This window comes from Antechinus flavipes, chromosome 1, assembly GCF_016432865.1.
Source record: "Antechinus flavipes isolate AdamAnt ecotype Samford, QLD, Australia chromosome 1, AdamAnt_v2, whole genome shotgun sequence".
NCBI lineage: Eukaryota > Metazoa > Chordata > Mammalia > Dasyuromorphia > Dasyuridae > Antechinus > Antechinus flavipes.
In genome coordinates this window covers 230,628,828-230,644,997 of record NC_067398.1, presented here as the reverse complement: position 1 = coordinate 230,644,997, position 16,170 = coordinate 230,628,828, and the positions used below count along the sequence as shown (strand labels likewise).

Sequence of the window (16,170 nt, the reverse complement as noted above, 5' to 3'; positions counted from 1 at the left end):
GAAGGAATCTAGATAAAAATAGTAGAGACAATTCTTGTAAAGTATGGTTCACTGTTTATAAACAATTTTTACTTCTTAGAATCCTCACCATTTCCATATTTACATAATAGGGTTACTCATTATTTGCATGAACAATGGTATCACAATTTATACAAAAGGTCTTTCCTTACTTCGGAGTTATATAGACAGCAAAGAAGACTGAAAAGGAATACTTCTCAAACAAGAGATTTAAGTTCCCAATGATGGTTTTGCAGCTTAGCTGTAGGGCTTTGGGCCATCAAAAAAAAAAAAAAAAAAAAAAAAGCAAGGTACTGTGCTGGACATCAGGAAATAGAGATGAACAATTCCATAGTCCCTATCCGTTGAGCAATTTATAGGGTTTTTTGTTTAAGTGTTTTCATTCACAATATCACTAATATGGAATTAGGCTTTGCATTACTGCACATGTATAATCTATATCAAATTGCTTGCTTTCTCAATGAGGGGAAAGAAGAGAGGGAATCTGGAAATTAAAAAGTTTTTTACATGTAACTGGGGGAAAATAAAATATTAACTAGTCAAGGAGTTTACATTTCAATAGGAGGATAAGTATTATTTTATAAAACATGGTAGGGCAAAGAATTTAGGCAAAGTGGTTTAGGAAAAATGAGGAAGAATAATTACTTTTTAACTGAGATGTCAGAGAAACTGTCATGAACCTTAAAGAAGAAAATTATTTCAACAGAATGAAGAGTACAATCCTCAGATGGAGTGAGCCTACTTGAGTTCAGGGAGCAGGAAATTAAGATAAAAATCTGTAATTAGCCCATCTTGGTTGGAATGTGGAGTGTATGGAAATAATATTAAACAAAAGTAGGCTGGAACCAGATTGTGGTAGAAATTGCATGCCAGGATAGTTTTATTTTATCCTATTAGATTTTGAGCAGTGAAATGACATGGCTCATATATTAGAAAGTTAATTTTAATAGTTGTATGATGCGTAGATGGTAGAAGGGAGACTGGAGATGGAGAGACCAAAGTGAAGTCTTTTATATTAAAGAAAGCAAACATAATGATATTGGCTTGACTGTAAGGTGGTAAGCTGCCTTGTGAGCAAAGAAAAAGAAAAAGTGAGCATTCCAGAAATGCTTGAGACTAAAATTTGGGAGGGAGAAGGGGAAGAGACAAAGAAAAAAATAACCATTTGATCTTGGTTATCTGGTTGAAGGACAATGGCAAATACTACTTAAATTTTCTAGGCTTCAATTTAGGGTGAATTCTGTTTTCTTGCTTTGTTAGCAAGGTTTTTTTTTTTTTTTTTTTTTTAACATCCATATGCACAAATGTTTAAACTTAAATATTTTAGGCTACCATTGATTTCAGAATAGCACTGAAAAATAGCTCCAAGATTTAAGCAACTTATTTTCTTGATGCCATCAAAGGATTCACCATTTTCAGCCACAACAAAAGAATTTGGCTACTTTTGATACCTTTGGATGGAAAATACCATTCCCATCCAGAGAGAAAACTATGGAAACTGAATGTAGATCAATACATACTATTTTCAGTTTTTTTCCTCCCTTGGATTTTTTTTTCATGATTTTTTTCTCCCAACATGATTAAAAAATGAATTTAACCTAAAAAAGCTGTTTTATATGTAACTGAAGAAAATAAAATACTAAGAATATATATTTTACATACACACACATTTTAAAAAGCTATCAGAAAGGCTAAAATTTTGTCTTAGTTGCAAGTGTTTTAATGTTCTGGAGGCAGCAAGAAATCAAATTACATCTGTATCTAAATACAGAATTCTAAGGTTCTTTTCATCATCCCACCCTGCCACACCTTGTGTAGGATTTAGCCCATAGTGAGCCAGGTCATTTCTAGAAGGCATGGCTCATCAGTGAAGTATAAAAACTGGAGTATCCTTGGGTGTGTTCCTCTATAGTCAAGTCTGCATTGCACTCCACCCTCCAAGAATGATATCTGTATTCCTCAATCTTGTTTTCACTATATATGTTTTAGTCACCCTAGAACCAAGCATAATATAAAAAAGAGGGAGAGGTTTAGCGACTTTCCCACTGTCAAACATTAAGAGAATCAAGGAAAGAAGTAATAATAAAGTAGAAACTTTGAATTTTCTAGCAGCTAAAGGCTAGAAAGGTTTAGGCCTTGAAAGAACACATGTACAGATGGTTTCAAATTTTTTAAGGTGTTCCAGAGTAAGTTACAAGAAAGGTCTTTTTCGCTTGATATATTTAATTATCAAGTTGCTGTGATTTCATCACTGAAGCAATTTCAATGCCCTTCTTATTCCTCAGAGTTGATAGTCATAACTGTGTTGTAGTTAAGTTTCACATGATATAAACATTCTTTTTCATCTGTTGCCAGAACCTAAAAAAGCTGATCTTGCTTATGGTGAAAGTGGAAAAGAAAAATAAGGGTGGGTAGAACATAGGATTAACAATACCATTTTTTGTCTGTAGGATATAGATGTAAATGCTGGTTTATTAGCTCTTTGGTACAAAATTATATAATAAATCAATAAGTTACAAAAACTTTAAACCTTCCTTTGTATCTAGTATTTTTTTTTAAGGCCAGAAGGTACAAATTACATTAAAATAAATTGGAAAGGACTTTGCCATTAGTTGATTATATTTTGTTTCTGTTTCAACTTGACCAAATATGGACAAAAATCAAATTTAAGAGAAGAACTGTTCTTTCTTATTCTAAAACTTCTAAAGGAACTAAAAGTAGATATATACAAAAAGTTGTGGAGGGAGGGAGTTCTCCAAAGTTGCAAAGATCAAAGACCAGAAGAAGAAAGAAACCAGACTGCAAAGATCACCCTAAACTTTACACTATTTGGACAAACTCCCAAATCAAAGATAATTTCAGTACATAAAAACAATAACAATATCCAAAACCACAATTAAGAAGAAATATGATCTGCCTTTTCAAACTCAATAATTGTTCTTTTTACATCTGCTGGTTTCTTCTAATACAGAAATGTTTTTGTTTAAAAAGAGGGCAAACACACTGCTCAAATACCTTTTATTATATATTTCTTTTTATTATTTGGACATTGATAGCTCTGCAAAATACTTTCCCCACCCAATCCCTTTCCACAACTCATCCATAAAGAAACAAAATATTTTGTATCCACTTAAATCTAATAAAAACTTAAAATTCAAAGATGAATTTTTTCCTTCAGAACATATTAGTTATTTTAAACCACAATGCAACATACTTAATGGCATTTCTTTTGAAAATTATCTTATCAGACTCCATTTTATAAAAGGGGGGTGGGGGGAAACAGATCAAGGACTTAGGAAATTTCCTGTTTTCAAGAGGGAAAAGATAATTTTAAGTACCCTTTTGCTACCCCAAAGACTTTATGGTTTTGATAATAATATAACCAGCATAGAGATAACTTAGCTTAATTATTTTGGAGTTCAGCTGAAATGTTATATAATGGTTAAGAGAAAAGGAAATTCTTTCCAAAATACCAAGAATATTGAGACTTGATGACCACAAAAGAAAAGTTTTCTGGGCAGTGGGGCACAAATAACCAAATTCCTTAAGAGGTTTTCTTTAACATCAGGTATGTTTGGTATGAAAATGATGTCTGAAATCAGCAATATTTCTTAATTATGGATATGAATGACAATTTAAAATATTGCACACAGTATCAAAGTCATGTAAACTACTGACAAATCAAAAATAAAAACTACAAATGGAGATAAGTTTTCCAAAGTTCTTTTTGGGAACACATTGGAAGAGGTAAATAAAATTATTTGTATTGTAAGAGAGGAGTCAAGATAAATGATTAGAGGTGTTAACAGATGGAAGTTAAATACGTAATTCTTTTCTCTGTCCTCACTAGATAAGATTTTTAGATCACCCAATCTTCATTAAAGGTGTCCAAAAGATCCAGCAAAAGTATTACTACTTCATCTTTCCATCAAAACTGGCAGTTTCTCCTTAATTCCATTTAGCCAAGGGACAACCAGTAATTTCCCCAAACATTTCACACTCAACAAACTCATGAGGGCAGTCTCATCCCATTTCTTCACTCTTATAAGGAAAGTGTGAGAAATTAAAGCCTTTTGAGATGTTTACAAAACACATACTAGGCTATTCACTAGCAGGGTCCTGAATGATGAAAAAATTTGCAGCGTGAGGAATGATCGGAATTAAATAGCACTTGCTAAAATAAATGAACCAAACACAATTCATGTTATTGTTGCCTTGATTTTTAAATTTCATTCATCTGCTTATCAGCAAAGCTGCAGTGGAGCCTCTCTCATTAGTGTGAAATCAGCTAGGTTCAACCATAGCAACAGACAAGGAAGAAATGCCAGTTATTTCAGTGTCTTTGTTTTTAAAATCAGACAGTCTTAACTAATTTCTGAAAATAGACATGTTTAAGATACCAAAAATTCACTGGGGACAGATTTTGATGGTTCAGTTGACCTGATTAGACCAGACTAGCTGGTTATATTCCATATAAAATTCTCAGGCTCCATAAATTTTGAATCTACATAACACATGCCCATTGACTATTTCCCCAAATATATTTCCTTAAAGGCTTACCCTAGGACTCAGCCTTTGATATGTTACAGTACATGTATCATTAATTATAAGTTAGTTGGTTTCTGTATCTGTCTAAATAAAATGTATTCTCTACCACTCAATTAAATGAAAGGCTTTGCATTTTCTTAGACTGCCAGTGGCCAAACAATCTCAAAACAGGTTTGTTCCCTTGGGTTACAACTGTTTTGTTTTTAAAGCTACCCTTTTTTTTTTTTTGCTCTTTGAATCAAAGTCTGGAAACTACCAGAAAATGCCATCCCTAAAGCCTTGCACATATTTGACAGCTACACATCAAATATACAACTGTTGCCAATTTTGAAGCTTCTGAAATCTTTAAAAAACAAAGAACAGAAAAAAAAAAAAAAACTCAAACAAACAAACAAACAAACAAAAAAAAAAACCACACGCACACTTTGGCACGCACGCAAGCCTCAGGTTATTATTTGAACATGGTTAATGTTTCCCCTCATCCCCCAACGTTTCAAAGTCATTGTTATAGGAGAACTACTGCTCCTTCTGCCTGATAAAAAGGTTTGTCAAGCACTGTTTTGTGTAGCAAAAGGAGGAGGTACAAATGTTAAACTGACCAAAAAACAGTTCTCTTATTTAGCACTAATTTATGCAATGCTGCAAACTCTTGTACCAGGATGACTAGTTTCAAAAACTGCTGGTTGATTAAATATACATATATATATATATATATAGGTATAAAAATTAATAAGTCAACATTCGCTGTTTTCAATGTGAAAACGATAAAATGTAATTCTGAGTAATTGTGCATTTGCCATAGAGTCCTTGCTAAAGGGACCATAAAAATAATTTTTGTAATTAAAAAAATCTTTTTTTTTTTATTGAGTTTGGTTTTACCCTCAAGTCTGTAAGTTCAGAGCAAATGTACTGAGTAAGCAAGATTCTGATCCATTTCTGAGGGCTTGGAAGTCCTGAATTTAGTTATTCCCAATGGTGTGCCAAGGGAACCTAACAACTATTTACTTAGCCTTGAGTTGTTACAATTCCAGTGCTTTGCAGCTTGGGTTGACCCCATTAACCAATCAGAACTAAAGATTGATTAGGCCCTTCAAGAATCAGTACTGCCTCAGCCATGTGCTTCATTAGCAGATGTGGTGGCTCACCAATTCCCTGTACAAAGCTTTATTGATGCACAGATGTATCTAGGCTGTGGGTTTTTTTTTGAGCTACCAGACAGTGTCAGACCAGGGGCACTGGAGTGCAACCATAAATCTGTGATAGGATAAAGTTAGTTCAAAACACTGCACACCAAGCCAATGCCAACATGTCATCCTGGAAACTATCAACTCTGCTTGGATTTAGAATGGGGAAAGGGGCATTTCTGTAATACAGAAGGTAGCTGTGCAATAAGGAAAAGTGCATTTAAAGGTAGCTTAAAAACCAGATTAAAATTAAATCGCCACTCAGAAGGGGAAGAATTCCATTTGCTTCTTCCCCTCCTCCCTCCCTGGTCAGCCGCATCTCTTGGCTTCTATTGAGTTGACACTGACGCCACCTGGTACATCTGCTCCTTAGGAGACCAGCACACGCTATCTCCCACTTCTGGCAGGTACACAATTCTCCTGATCGACTGGAATCTTTTCTGCCAAGTTCAGTTTTACTTGGTTATTGTTCTGAACAGTCAATTGTCACCGGAATTCATAGATTGGGGCGCTGTGTTCAGGAACATGAGTCAGATTTAGGGACTGATACCTGCAAAGGGAAGGAAGAGAGAAATAAGAATGGGAGGAGGTTATAAAAGAACTCTAAGCTTGAATCTGCCTGGTTACAGGCTGGAGGCTTACTCTTTAATACATCAAATTCAGATTCATAGGAAACCTTTTTTTAATTTCCATCAAATTAAGCAGACTGAATTTTATTAATTTCTATTTTTCTTTTTTTTAATAAAGCTTTTTCATTTCTATTTTTCAAGTTGAATCTAAACAATGAATAGAATTTATTATTTGTAAGTATTCTATTGTCATTAATAAAGCAATTATAGCATGCCTACCTCATCATATAAAGTCCCCCAAAAAAGATGATTTACTATTACCATTAACTCAACTATGTAACATACAATACAGTCTCCTAGCACTTCATAGTAATACTGAACTATGATACTCTAACTCAATTTTTGATGTTTGATTTTATGATAAGACAATTAATTAAATTTATGTGTAATCCAACACCTATTTTTTTGTCTTACTTTTTTCAGTCTCTTCACCTTTGCCAAATTATCCCATGCTAACAGGTAAAAATCACTTAGATAGAATAGAGCTTTTTTATCCATTTTTGCACTCTAATGAGAGGCAAGTCAAAAGATGGAAAGCAGGAAAAAGGATAAGCAAAGACCTGGATAATCCACTAATTATGAACTGACTCCAAAGAACTTCCTCTCTTTTTATGTATAAAGGAACATTCCAAAAGCCTGAAAAGCCACAAGGAAACAGTGCATTTTTTTCTATAGAGTGAATGACACATTGTTAACAGCTTAATTATTTACTGAAAAGACAAACTGATGCTGGAGCAGCACTGATTCCACCTTGTGCAATTTTACTTCTTTCAACTGAGGAACATTCTCTAGTCATCATTCCACAGCACAATACTCCCAAATAAAGCATTAGGAATGGAACAGGGGCAGCACAAAGTGGTTCTAAAATCACACGAAAAGTGAGTGGTTTTAATGGCTTTAAACTCTTTAGCCAGGTTTAAAAGGTTCCATATGTCACTGGAATGAAACCAAATCAGGTTACGTATGTTGTATATGCCAGTACATAAAAATTAATCATAATATATAAAATTTATAAGAATAAGTAGAGCAGACATCTATATAGAAGTAACTTTGCAATACTCCAGTAGCAATCTATGTGTAAAATATCAGAAACTCAAATATCAAAAACATTTGATATACACTGTTCTAAGTCCTAGGCAATTTTGTTAAGCATGGAAAAAATACTGACAAAGAAGCAAGAATGCAAATATTACCCTCCCAATCCCAACCCAAACCCAGTGCTCAAAGGTTAAACCAGATGACCTCTAAAGTTCTTTCTAGTTTTAAATCTTATATTTATAAGTATTTAACATTTAACTCCTTTATCTGTCACCTAACTAGCTTTGCTCTGCATTCTCTCCCTCCTTCTCCCTCCCCACTCCCTTGTTTTTTAACTGAGGCAATTGGGGTTAAATGACTTGCCCAGAGTCACACAGCTAGGAAGTATTAAGTGTCTGAGGCCAGATTGGAACTCAGGTCCTCCTGACTTCAGGGCTGGTGCTCTATCCACTGCACTCAAGTTGCCCCAATCTAAGCTGTTTTATAAGACTTTATATTATGAAGGCTTCTATATTCTTGTAGCACAGAGAGAAAACTTGTACAGAACACCAAAGCTTGATAGAAAGGGAACTCTGGTCTTTACCTTGCATTTTCTTATTATCTTTGCTTTGAGAAAGAAGAGGACTTTTCTTACCATTCTGAACTCCTATGGTAGTAATAGCCCTCTATAGAAGCTGCAGATTTCTGGAAGCAGATGTAGTAGAACCCAGCAAAGGAAGCACCACTGATGTCTTTGATTGTATGATCTGGGACTAGGAACTGTTCCTATATAGATAAAGAACATTATTTAAGCCACTGCAAAATAAGCAATGCTTTCTGATAATGAATCTGATTTTCTTCTTATACTTTCCTAGACACCTTCAGTAAAGGAATACTAATGTTAAACTGAAATCAATCCACAGTGTGTGTGTGTGTGTGTGCCAAGTAGTAGATATGGATGCTTAAATCTTCTGAAGAGAATCTATATAATACTCATTTTCACATCATGTTACAACATCTAATGTTGTAAGCTCCCTTATAAGAGCAACTCTAAAAAGGTAGTATGGTCTTTTCCCTAAAACTGCAGACTAATGACCCAGGAAACATGAGTAAAGGAGCCAAAAAAAAAAAAAAAAAAAAAAAAGATCTATAGCACAGCTGTTAAATTCAGAGCAAACTTCTGCTGTTTCACCTCTCCCCAAAGACTAATATCCCAGTGGCCAGACTCTGATGAAAATATAATTGGGAAATGTTTATCAAAATTAATAAAATATAATCCAACATAGATGATGTTAATTTGTAGTTTTCCTAATCAATATACAGGTACAGGAATTCCTTTCTGTTTGAATTTGACTCTATAGGTCCAGAACAATAGCTCAATCTATGGGGAGTCCTTGTAGAGAGAATAAATTCACAGAGCAAAGACTTCAGAGGACAACATACAATATCTTCTCCAGCCTGCTCCAAAAACAAAAACACCTTCACCAGCACCAAGAGGAGAAAGGAATCACTCTTTACAGATCAAAATAAGGAAAAAGAAATGTACTTCATGCTAAACTCCAAAGGATAGACAGATATAAGAAATAGTTCCTTTAAAGATTAGACAAGAAACCACATGAAGGCATCAAGTGGTAGTCGTTAGGTCCAAACTATGAACATCTTTTAGAAAACAATAAAAATCTCCCCATTCTTCCACAACTTACCACAAAACATTTTTATTGTTTAAATGAATTACATTATCTTACAACTTTTACAGCATCTTTTGAGATCATTAAATATATCAGGATGATACATAAATAGGTCTGGAAATTATTGCTCTGTAGAAACTACCTTTTCAAGAAAAAGGTGAATTCCCACAATAAGTGATTATCGCTATGGATTCAAAGGAATATATGCCACTTGAAGAAATCTGGTTTGAAATTTTACTAATATTTGATTGTATGCTATAACTAAACAAAAAGCAGAAAAGTTACTACAAACAAAGCACACAAATATTTTCTAAATCAAAAGCCCAAAACATCAAACTAAACCAGATGATTTGCAATGAAGATTCTAAGTAGAAAATCCAAATGCTATTCCTGGTCCCATACTTTTTGCATTGGTTAAGGGTAAAAGATCTTAAGATGTTACACTGAATCCCAGGGATAAAATATGGAAAGAAGAAAAGATTTATTTAGAAAGTATTTAAGATATCTTGTTAAAATAAGCATCAATATTCACTAAATTTAAGGGAATTGAGACCATTTTTAATCAAGAGTATGAGATACCATATGATACAATATATAGGGGGAAGGGAGAAGAATAATGTCAAAGGGATTTAGATTGCTTTTAGTTTTTATATAAAAAAAAATTAAATCTGGAAAGAAAACCAGCATAGTGAGGGACTGAATATTACTTTAGATTAGAATAAACATGATAATCACTATAGTCTGAATCAAATACAAAGTGTCTCAACTGTTCTAGTATAGTTTTAATCATTAGTAGTTTGGTTCAACTGTATAAAGCATTTGGAATATTAGTTATTAGTGAATGCTTTTATAATTACTCTTCTGGATCTATGAGTTAGTCAATAATGATTAAAAACCAACATATTGAATATTAAATATGAGAAATTTTTGGATAGAAGGAATTCCTCTAATGAACGAATGTATGGCTTAAATTACAGTAGTAAAACTTAAATTCCCTGAGACAGGGCTCAAAGTATACTTACCTTCCACCTCATGAAGACATAATCCCCATTCTTCAACTCTTCATAATCAAAGTCATCGGAGTTAAATGATTTTGCATACTGATAAAAAGCCTGGAACTTGCCCTGAAAGCAAAAGACAAAAAGCACAATGTTTTCCATCCACAAAATATCATTTCAGAATTGTACCCATATTGTCTAGGAATAACAAAGTTTCCAAATTCTGACAATCACAGATGAAACGCAAACTAAAAAGGAAAGATAAGGACTATTATTAGTATTAGGCTTACCATCTTAGTCATTCTTATGAGTACATTTTAGGCCTTAAGAGTATTCCTGTATGGACATCCAAAGGAATAGGCACAAAAGTAAATATAATAATAAGTAAATATAACAAAAGGGAAACATTATTCAGTAATTCCATTCAGTACAAAAGTCCCTGGCAGTATGAACAAGGATGAAGAGTGGTGGGAAGGGGGAAAAAGGAAAATTAAGATTAGCACCATTTCTGTTAAGACTGACCTAGAGTCAGGGCGCTTCTCAGCCTCTCAGAGCCACAGTAAGGGAAGATCTTATACAGCTCTATTCCAAGCACTGTGTGCAACCCCAAGACCTTTCATGAGGCCTGAAGCCAACTCAGCTTCTGGTAGATGGAATGCAAAGAAAAATAGAGAGGCAGGTGTCTGGCTAGACTTAGGCTCTCTAGGAGACCCATAACTAACAAGATTACTAACATTCAGTGGCTGCAAAAATGGATCTCTCAATAGAAATAGGAAAATCTTAAGTTTTAAAGACAGAATTTTTGGAAGGAAAATATGAATTTTATTTTGGACAACCTGAATGTAAGACCACTAAAGGAGAAGAACAATAGGCAGCTAACACTGTATCATGTTACAGAAGAAACATTAAAGCTATATTTATAGATTTAGGAGCCATCTATGTATAGATACTTAAAAGAATGCTTTTCATTGAACAAGATCACAGATTAACGAGATAAGATGATTCAACAAAAAAAAGAACTAGGAGAGTAATGTCACTGAAGATATAAAACAGGAGATCACTAAACTCTACATTAAATATCCCTGTAGGCCACATACTAACTAAGAAAATCACAAATTAGCATTATCTATCTTTTACTTATTTTTATTAATTTTGTTAAATATTTCCCAATTATATTTTAATCTGGTTTAGCTGCACTTAGAATGGGGAGAATAGTACAGGTTACATATTTCACACTTCTGCTCTATTATGTCAAATATATAGAAAAGTCAAGGAGGATGAAGATTAGAAATAGCCTGTCAGATTTGGTAGTTAAATAACTGGAAGACTTTGAAATCACATGATTAATATGATCAAAGACTAGCTATTTTCTCCAATCTCACATCCTCTAAATAACATCCCAAAATTGAAATTATTTGCCAGGATTAAGCAATTTCATCTGTCTTCTTCATCTAGGCCATCATCTAAATTTTTAGAAATTAATAACTCAGAAATGATGTAATCCCAAGTTTTATTGTTATATGACACAGCAAAAGGAAACACACATTATAGCAATATAAACAGACAAGACTCAGCCCCAAGTGGAAGAAACTTACATCAGTCTGAGATTAAGAAAGATACATTGGGAAGGGAATATAAAATTGGAGTGCAGGTGGCAAAATTACGTAGCCCCTGTGGGATTGATTGATAATGGACAATTAGTGCTAAATGTAGGAGGGGGCGTACCTAATCAGGTCCAGATGAATTAGAAAAGTTCCCAAGATACTTTACTGATATAAAGTTTGAGTGACATTCAAGAAAGGGGAGTTTCTTTATTGGAACCACAAACTAGGAAGAAACTATTTGTTAACTAAGGCAGCAGGAGAAGTGACTCAAAGCCCCTTAAGGAGGTAAAAAGTTCATCCAATCAAAAATCTGCAAGCTTTGTCTGTTTGATATAGTCAACAGTAGAAAACCATAAGTTTCACTCATACGCTTCTCTGGGCATTAGGATCATTTAGCCCAAATGACTCTTTAATATGTTAACATGACATCAAGCTAAAAATCAAACAACATATAATGTAAAATTGTCATAGATAGGAACAATTCTCAAAAAAAAAAAAGCATACTTCAAATCACTAATAAGAGAAATTCAAATTAAAACAATTCTGAGGTTTCATTCATACTTTCCAAATGGACAAAGACAAGAAAATGGGAATAGTCAATATTGGAGGGGATTTTGAAAAATAATCACAATGGTTTATTGTTGGCTGATCCGTGAACTGGGGTAACCATTTTGGAATTATACAAATATAACAAGAAATGTTTAGCTCACAGATTCCATTACTGAGCTTATACCCCAATGAAGCCATTAATAAAGGAAAACAGATCCCAATAAACACTATTTTTAGCACCACTTTTTATGATAGGAAAAAAAAATAAACAAAATAGATGCACATCAACTAGGGAATAGCTAAACAAATGTAATGAAATGTTACTATACTGTAAGAAATGATAACTGATGAATACAGTTAAGCATGGAAAAAGCTACATTAACTGATGCAGAATGAAGTAGGCAGAACAAGAAAACAATATACACCAACACTATAACATTATAAAGGGAATGAATCAAATAAATACAAAAAACATCAAAAGTAAATGTCACATTGCAAGGGATAATGTCGTGTAAAAATTATCCTGGCATGGATTCTGTCAATACAAAGTTATTATTAAATAAAATAAAAAAATAAAAATAAAAAAAAAAAGTAAATGTCACAAAATTATGAAAATTTTAGTAGTTCAAAAGACACTCTACCCCTTTGCAGAAGTAAGAAGCTTTTAAGTTTTGCATGCACATTGCACAAATTTTCTGATTTTTTTGGACATATACATCAGTTATGCTGACTTTTCTCATTTTTCTTTTGTTTCCCCTTGATCTTAAAAAACTACTTGTTAGTAGTTGCAGGGATGCAGAGGAAAATTATGGTAATATCAAAAACAAAAGACATTATTAAAAGTTTACTGGTTTTAAAAAATTAAATAAAACACTTAATTATGAGGGATGATTAGGGCATTGGGGGTGGGGGATAGGGAGAATAGAGGAGACAACATTCACAAACTGCTGGTTGGTTCTCGTCATTCATCCTCAAAGAGAACAAAAATGACATCTCTATATTAGGATCAATGGATAGTTTATCCAACTGTGGCTGAGAAAATCAGTATAAGTCAGGAGGATTCTACCACAGATTAGACACAAATGGCATATTAGAAACAAAAGGCACCGATAATAATCATTTTTGGAAAAGAAAAAAAATTATTCACAACCATGGGAAGAGCAGTTTATTCAATATATTGGTTAGTGAAAATATAGAAGCTATCCTAGATGACTCTCTTTGAGAATTTGGTAATGAAAACAAGGATATGTACAAACAAGTTTACAAGACATGATAGGGGCACAAGAAAACTTCTTAGGATAGAGAAAACCTAGGTATATGTGTAGTCAAAGAAGAAATATTTAACAGAAATGGAGAGAACCTGAATACTACAAGTAAAAGGAATCTTTTGATCTGATTTTTCTTGTACATGACAAATACGGAAATAAGTTTTTTTAAAAAGTTAAGATTTGACGTATATCTTATGCTATTTGGCATAAATGCTATTTACAGCTTGTCCTAGGCAATCAAATCTCTAGTTAGTTAGGCTTCTACTATAGGAAAACCAGTTTTTTCACTATCTCAAGAATTTGTAACTTTTTCACTGCCTTTTCACCCACTCAGGATGACCTCTTCCCTCCTTTATATCCAAATTCTACCTCTACTTAAAGGTATCAATGAAATTGCACTCCATCAAGTATTTCTTAACCATTAAAAAAAAGTAAAGGATTCTTGACATGGAGAAGGGCTATCCTTTTCTCAGAGAAAAGTATAAAAAGGATAGATGATGTATAAAGATGTAAAGGGATTCTGAGGAACATTTGAAAGGGAAGCTGTTTAAGATGAATATCCCCGATTTTCTCAACTGAAGAAAAAGGAGAAAGAATAGAGGCCAAATTAAATGACATCTCTGCAGCAATAAGAATCCAGTTGGAATAAAAGTGTGATTTCTTTCAAGCTATGCTCATCAGCATGAGCAGAAATCGATTAGACTAGCATGATTACCAGCAAATATATTTCTACCAATCCTAATTAGGTTCACTCTACTTCAAGCTAAGAATTCATTATTTCTATCTTTTAAGTCATGATCCAGAACACAAACATTATTCTCAGACATAATTTTTAAACAACTTCTTTCCTTTGCCTTCCTTAACTGGCATCAACCTATACAATTAAGCTTCTTACCAAGATCTCCACAATGCCTAATAATACTTTATATCCTTCTGGTTAGGATCATCTTTCCTCATATGAAACACCAAGAGTAGTGGTTGTCAACTTTGTTTTTTTCTTTTTTTAGTAATTATAACATTTTATTGACAGGGTTGTCAACTTTGAAAAACCTCAGCACTCTCCATCATGGCCCTATATGCCTAGGAAAATAGCATGTCTCATCATTTTACATCAGATCAACAAATAAAAGTTGATCCTTAATATGATGCAGCAGGAATACCCCCATTCCTCATTGCTACTACTTCCAAGGCTTGTGAAAATAATTTTGGAGCAAGAGCCACATAAATAAGCCTTTTAAAAGAAAAGAGAAGATGTGGGAAAACAGGGACACTGATACATTGTTGGTGGAATTGTGAACACATCCAGCCATTCTGGAGAGCAATTTGGAACTATGCTCAAAAAGTTTTCAAACTGTGCATACCCTTTGATCCAGCAGTGTTTCTATTGGGCTTATACCCCAAAGAGATACTAAAGAAGGGAAAGGGACCTGTATGTGCCAAAATATTTGTGGCAGCCCTGTTTGTAGTGGCTAGAAGCTGGAAAATGAATGGATGCCCATCAATTGGAGAATGGTTGAGTAAATTGTGGTATATGAATGTTATGGAATATTATTGTTTTTTAAGAAATGACCAGCAGGATGAATACAGAGAGGACTGGCGAGACTTACATGAACTGATGCCAAGTGAAATGAGCAGGACCAGGAGATCATTATATACCTAAACAACGATACTGTTTGAGGATGTATTCTGATGGAAGTGGATCTCTTCAATAAAGAGAGCTAATTCAGTTTCAACTGATCAAGGATGGACAGAAACAGCTACACCCAATACACCCAAAGAAAGAACACCAGGAAATGAATATAAACTGCTTGCATTTTTGTTTTTCTTCCCAGGTTATTTATACCTTCTGAATCTAATTCTTCCTGTGCAACAAGAGAACTGTTCGGTTCTGCACACATGTATTGTATCTAGGATATACTGTAACCCATTTAACATGTAAAGGACTGCTTGCCATCTGGGAGAGGGGGTGAAGGGAGGGAGGGGAAAAATCGGAACAGAAGTGAGTGCAAGGGATAATGCTGTAAAAAATTACCCTGGCATGGGTTCTGTCAATAAGAAGTTATTAAAAAAAAAAAAAAAGAAAATCTTAAAAAAAAATAAAAGAAAAGAGAATCAAGAGCTAGTACAGGCCATTAAGTTTATGAACACCAATAGAAAGAAAAAAATTCTGGAATTCATATTATTGTCAATAACTATTAAAAGATATGCCAATTCTTTTTAATCACACTGAAAAGTGATTGGGAAGATGCCAATGCTTTTTCTGGGCCACAAGAGAGAAAATAATGAAAATGATTCCAATTTTAAGTTTTTCCTGGCTACTATCCATTAATAGGAATAATTCTCTTGCTTCTTAATGGCTTTTCTATCTTTCTTATAAATTATAAGCTCTACAAGGAACTTATAAGATGTCTTAATTATCTGGATCTTCACTACATATCCTCAATAGCCTAAAAGAAGTTTTTGCTTAGAATAGGTATTTAAATAAGTAGATTATTGAAAAAATGAACTTCATATCTATACTGCCCATTTTCTTTTCCATTTTAGATTTTTTTGTTCTTGCCAAATTTTTCTAGTTATTGGCTCAGGCAGGAATAGGACTGAACTTAGTAGAGTTATCTCACTAGTTCACCAATCCTAGGATAATCTGCTTATTTAAAGACAAATATT

At 33.6% G+C, this 16,170-nt stretch overlaps 1 protein-coding gene across 1 annotated transcript in view; it reads right to left on the bottom strand.

Moving 5' to 3' along the window:
* Positions 1–3,030: 3,030 nt before the first annotated feature.
* The window catches only part of GID4 (GID complex subunit 4 homolog), a 45,247-nt gene continuing 32,107 nt past the window's right edge, over positions 3,031–16,170 (bottom strand). Inside the window, exons 4-6 of the mRNA XM_051997777.1 lie at positions 10,107–10,208; positions 8,052–8,182; positions 3,031–6,300 (exon numbers count right to left, since the gene is read on the bottom strand). Of these exons, the coding sequence (XP_051853737.1) occupies positions 6,237–6,300; positions 8,052–8,182; positions 10,107–10,208 (297 nt within the window). The 3' untranslated portion in view covers positions 3,031–6,236. The remainder of the gene's footprint in view (positions 6,301–8,051; positions 8,183–10,106; positions 10,209–16,170) is intronic.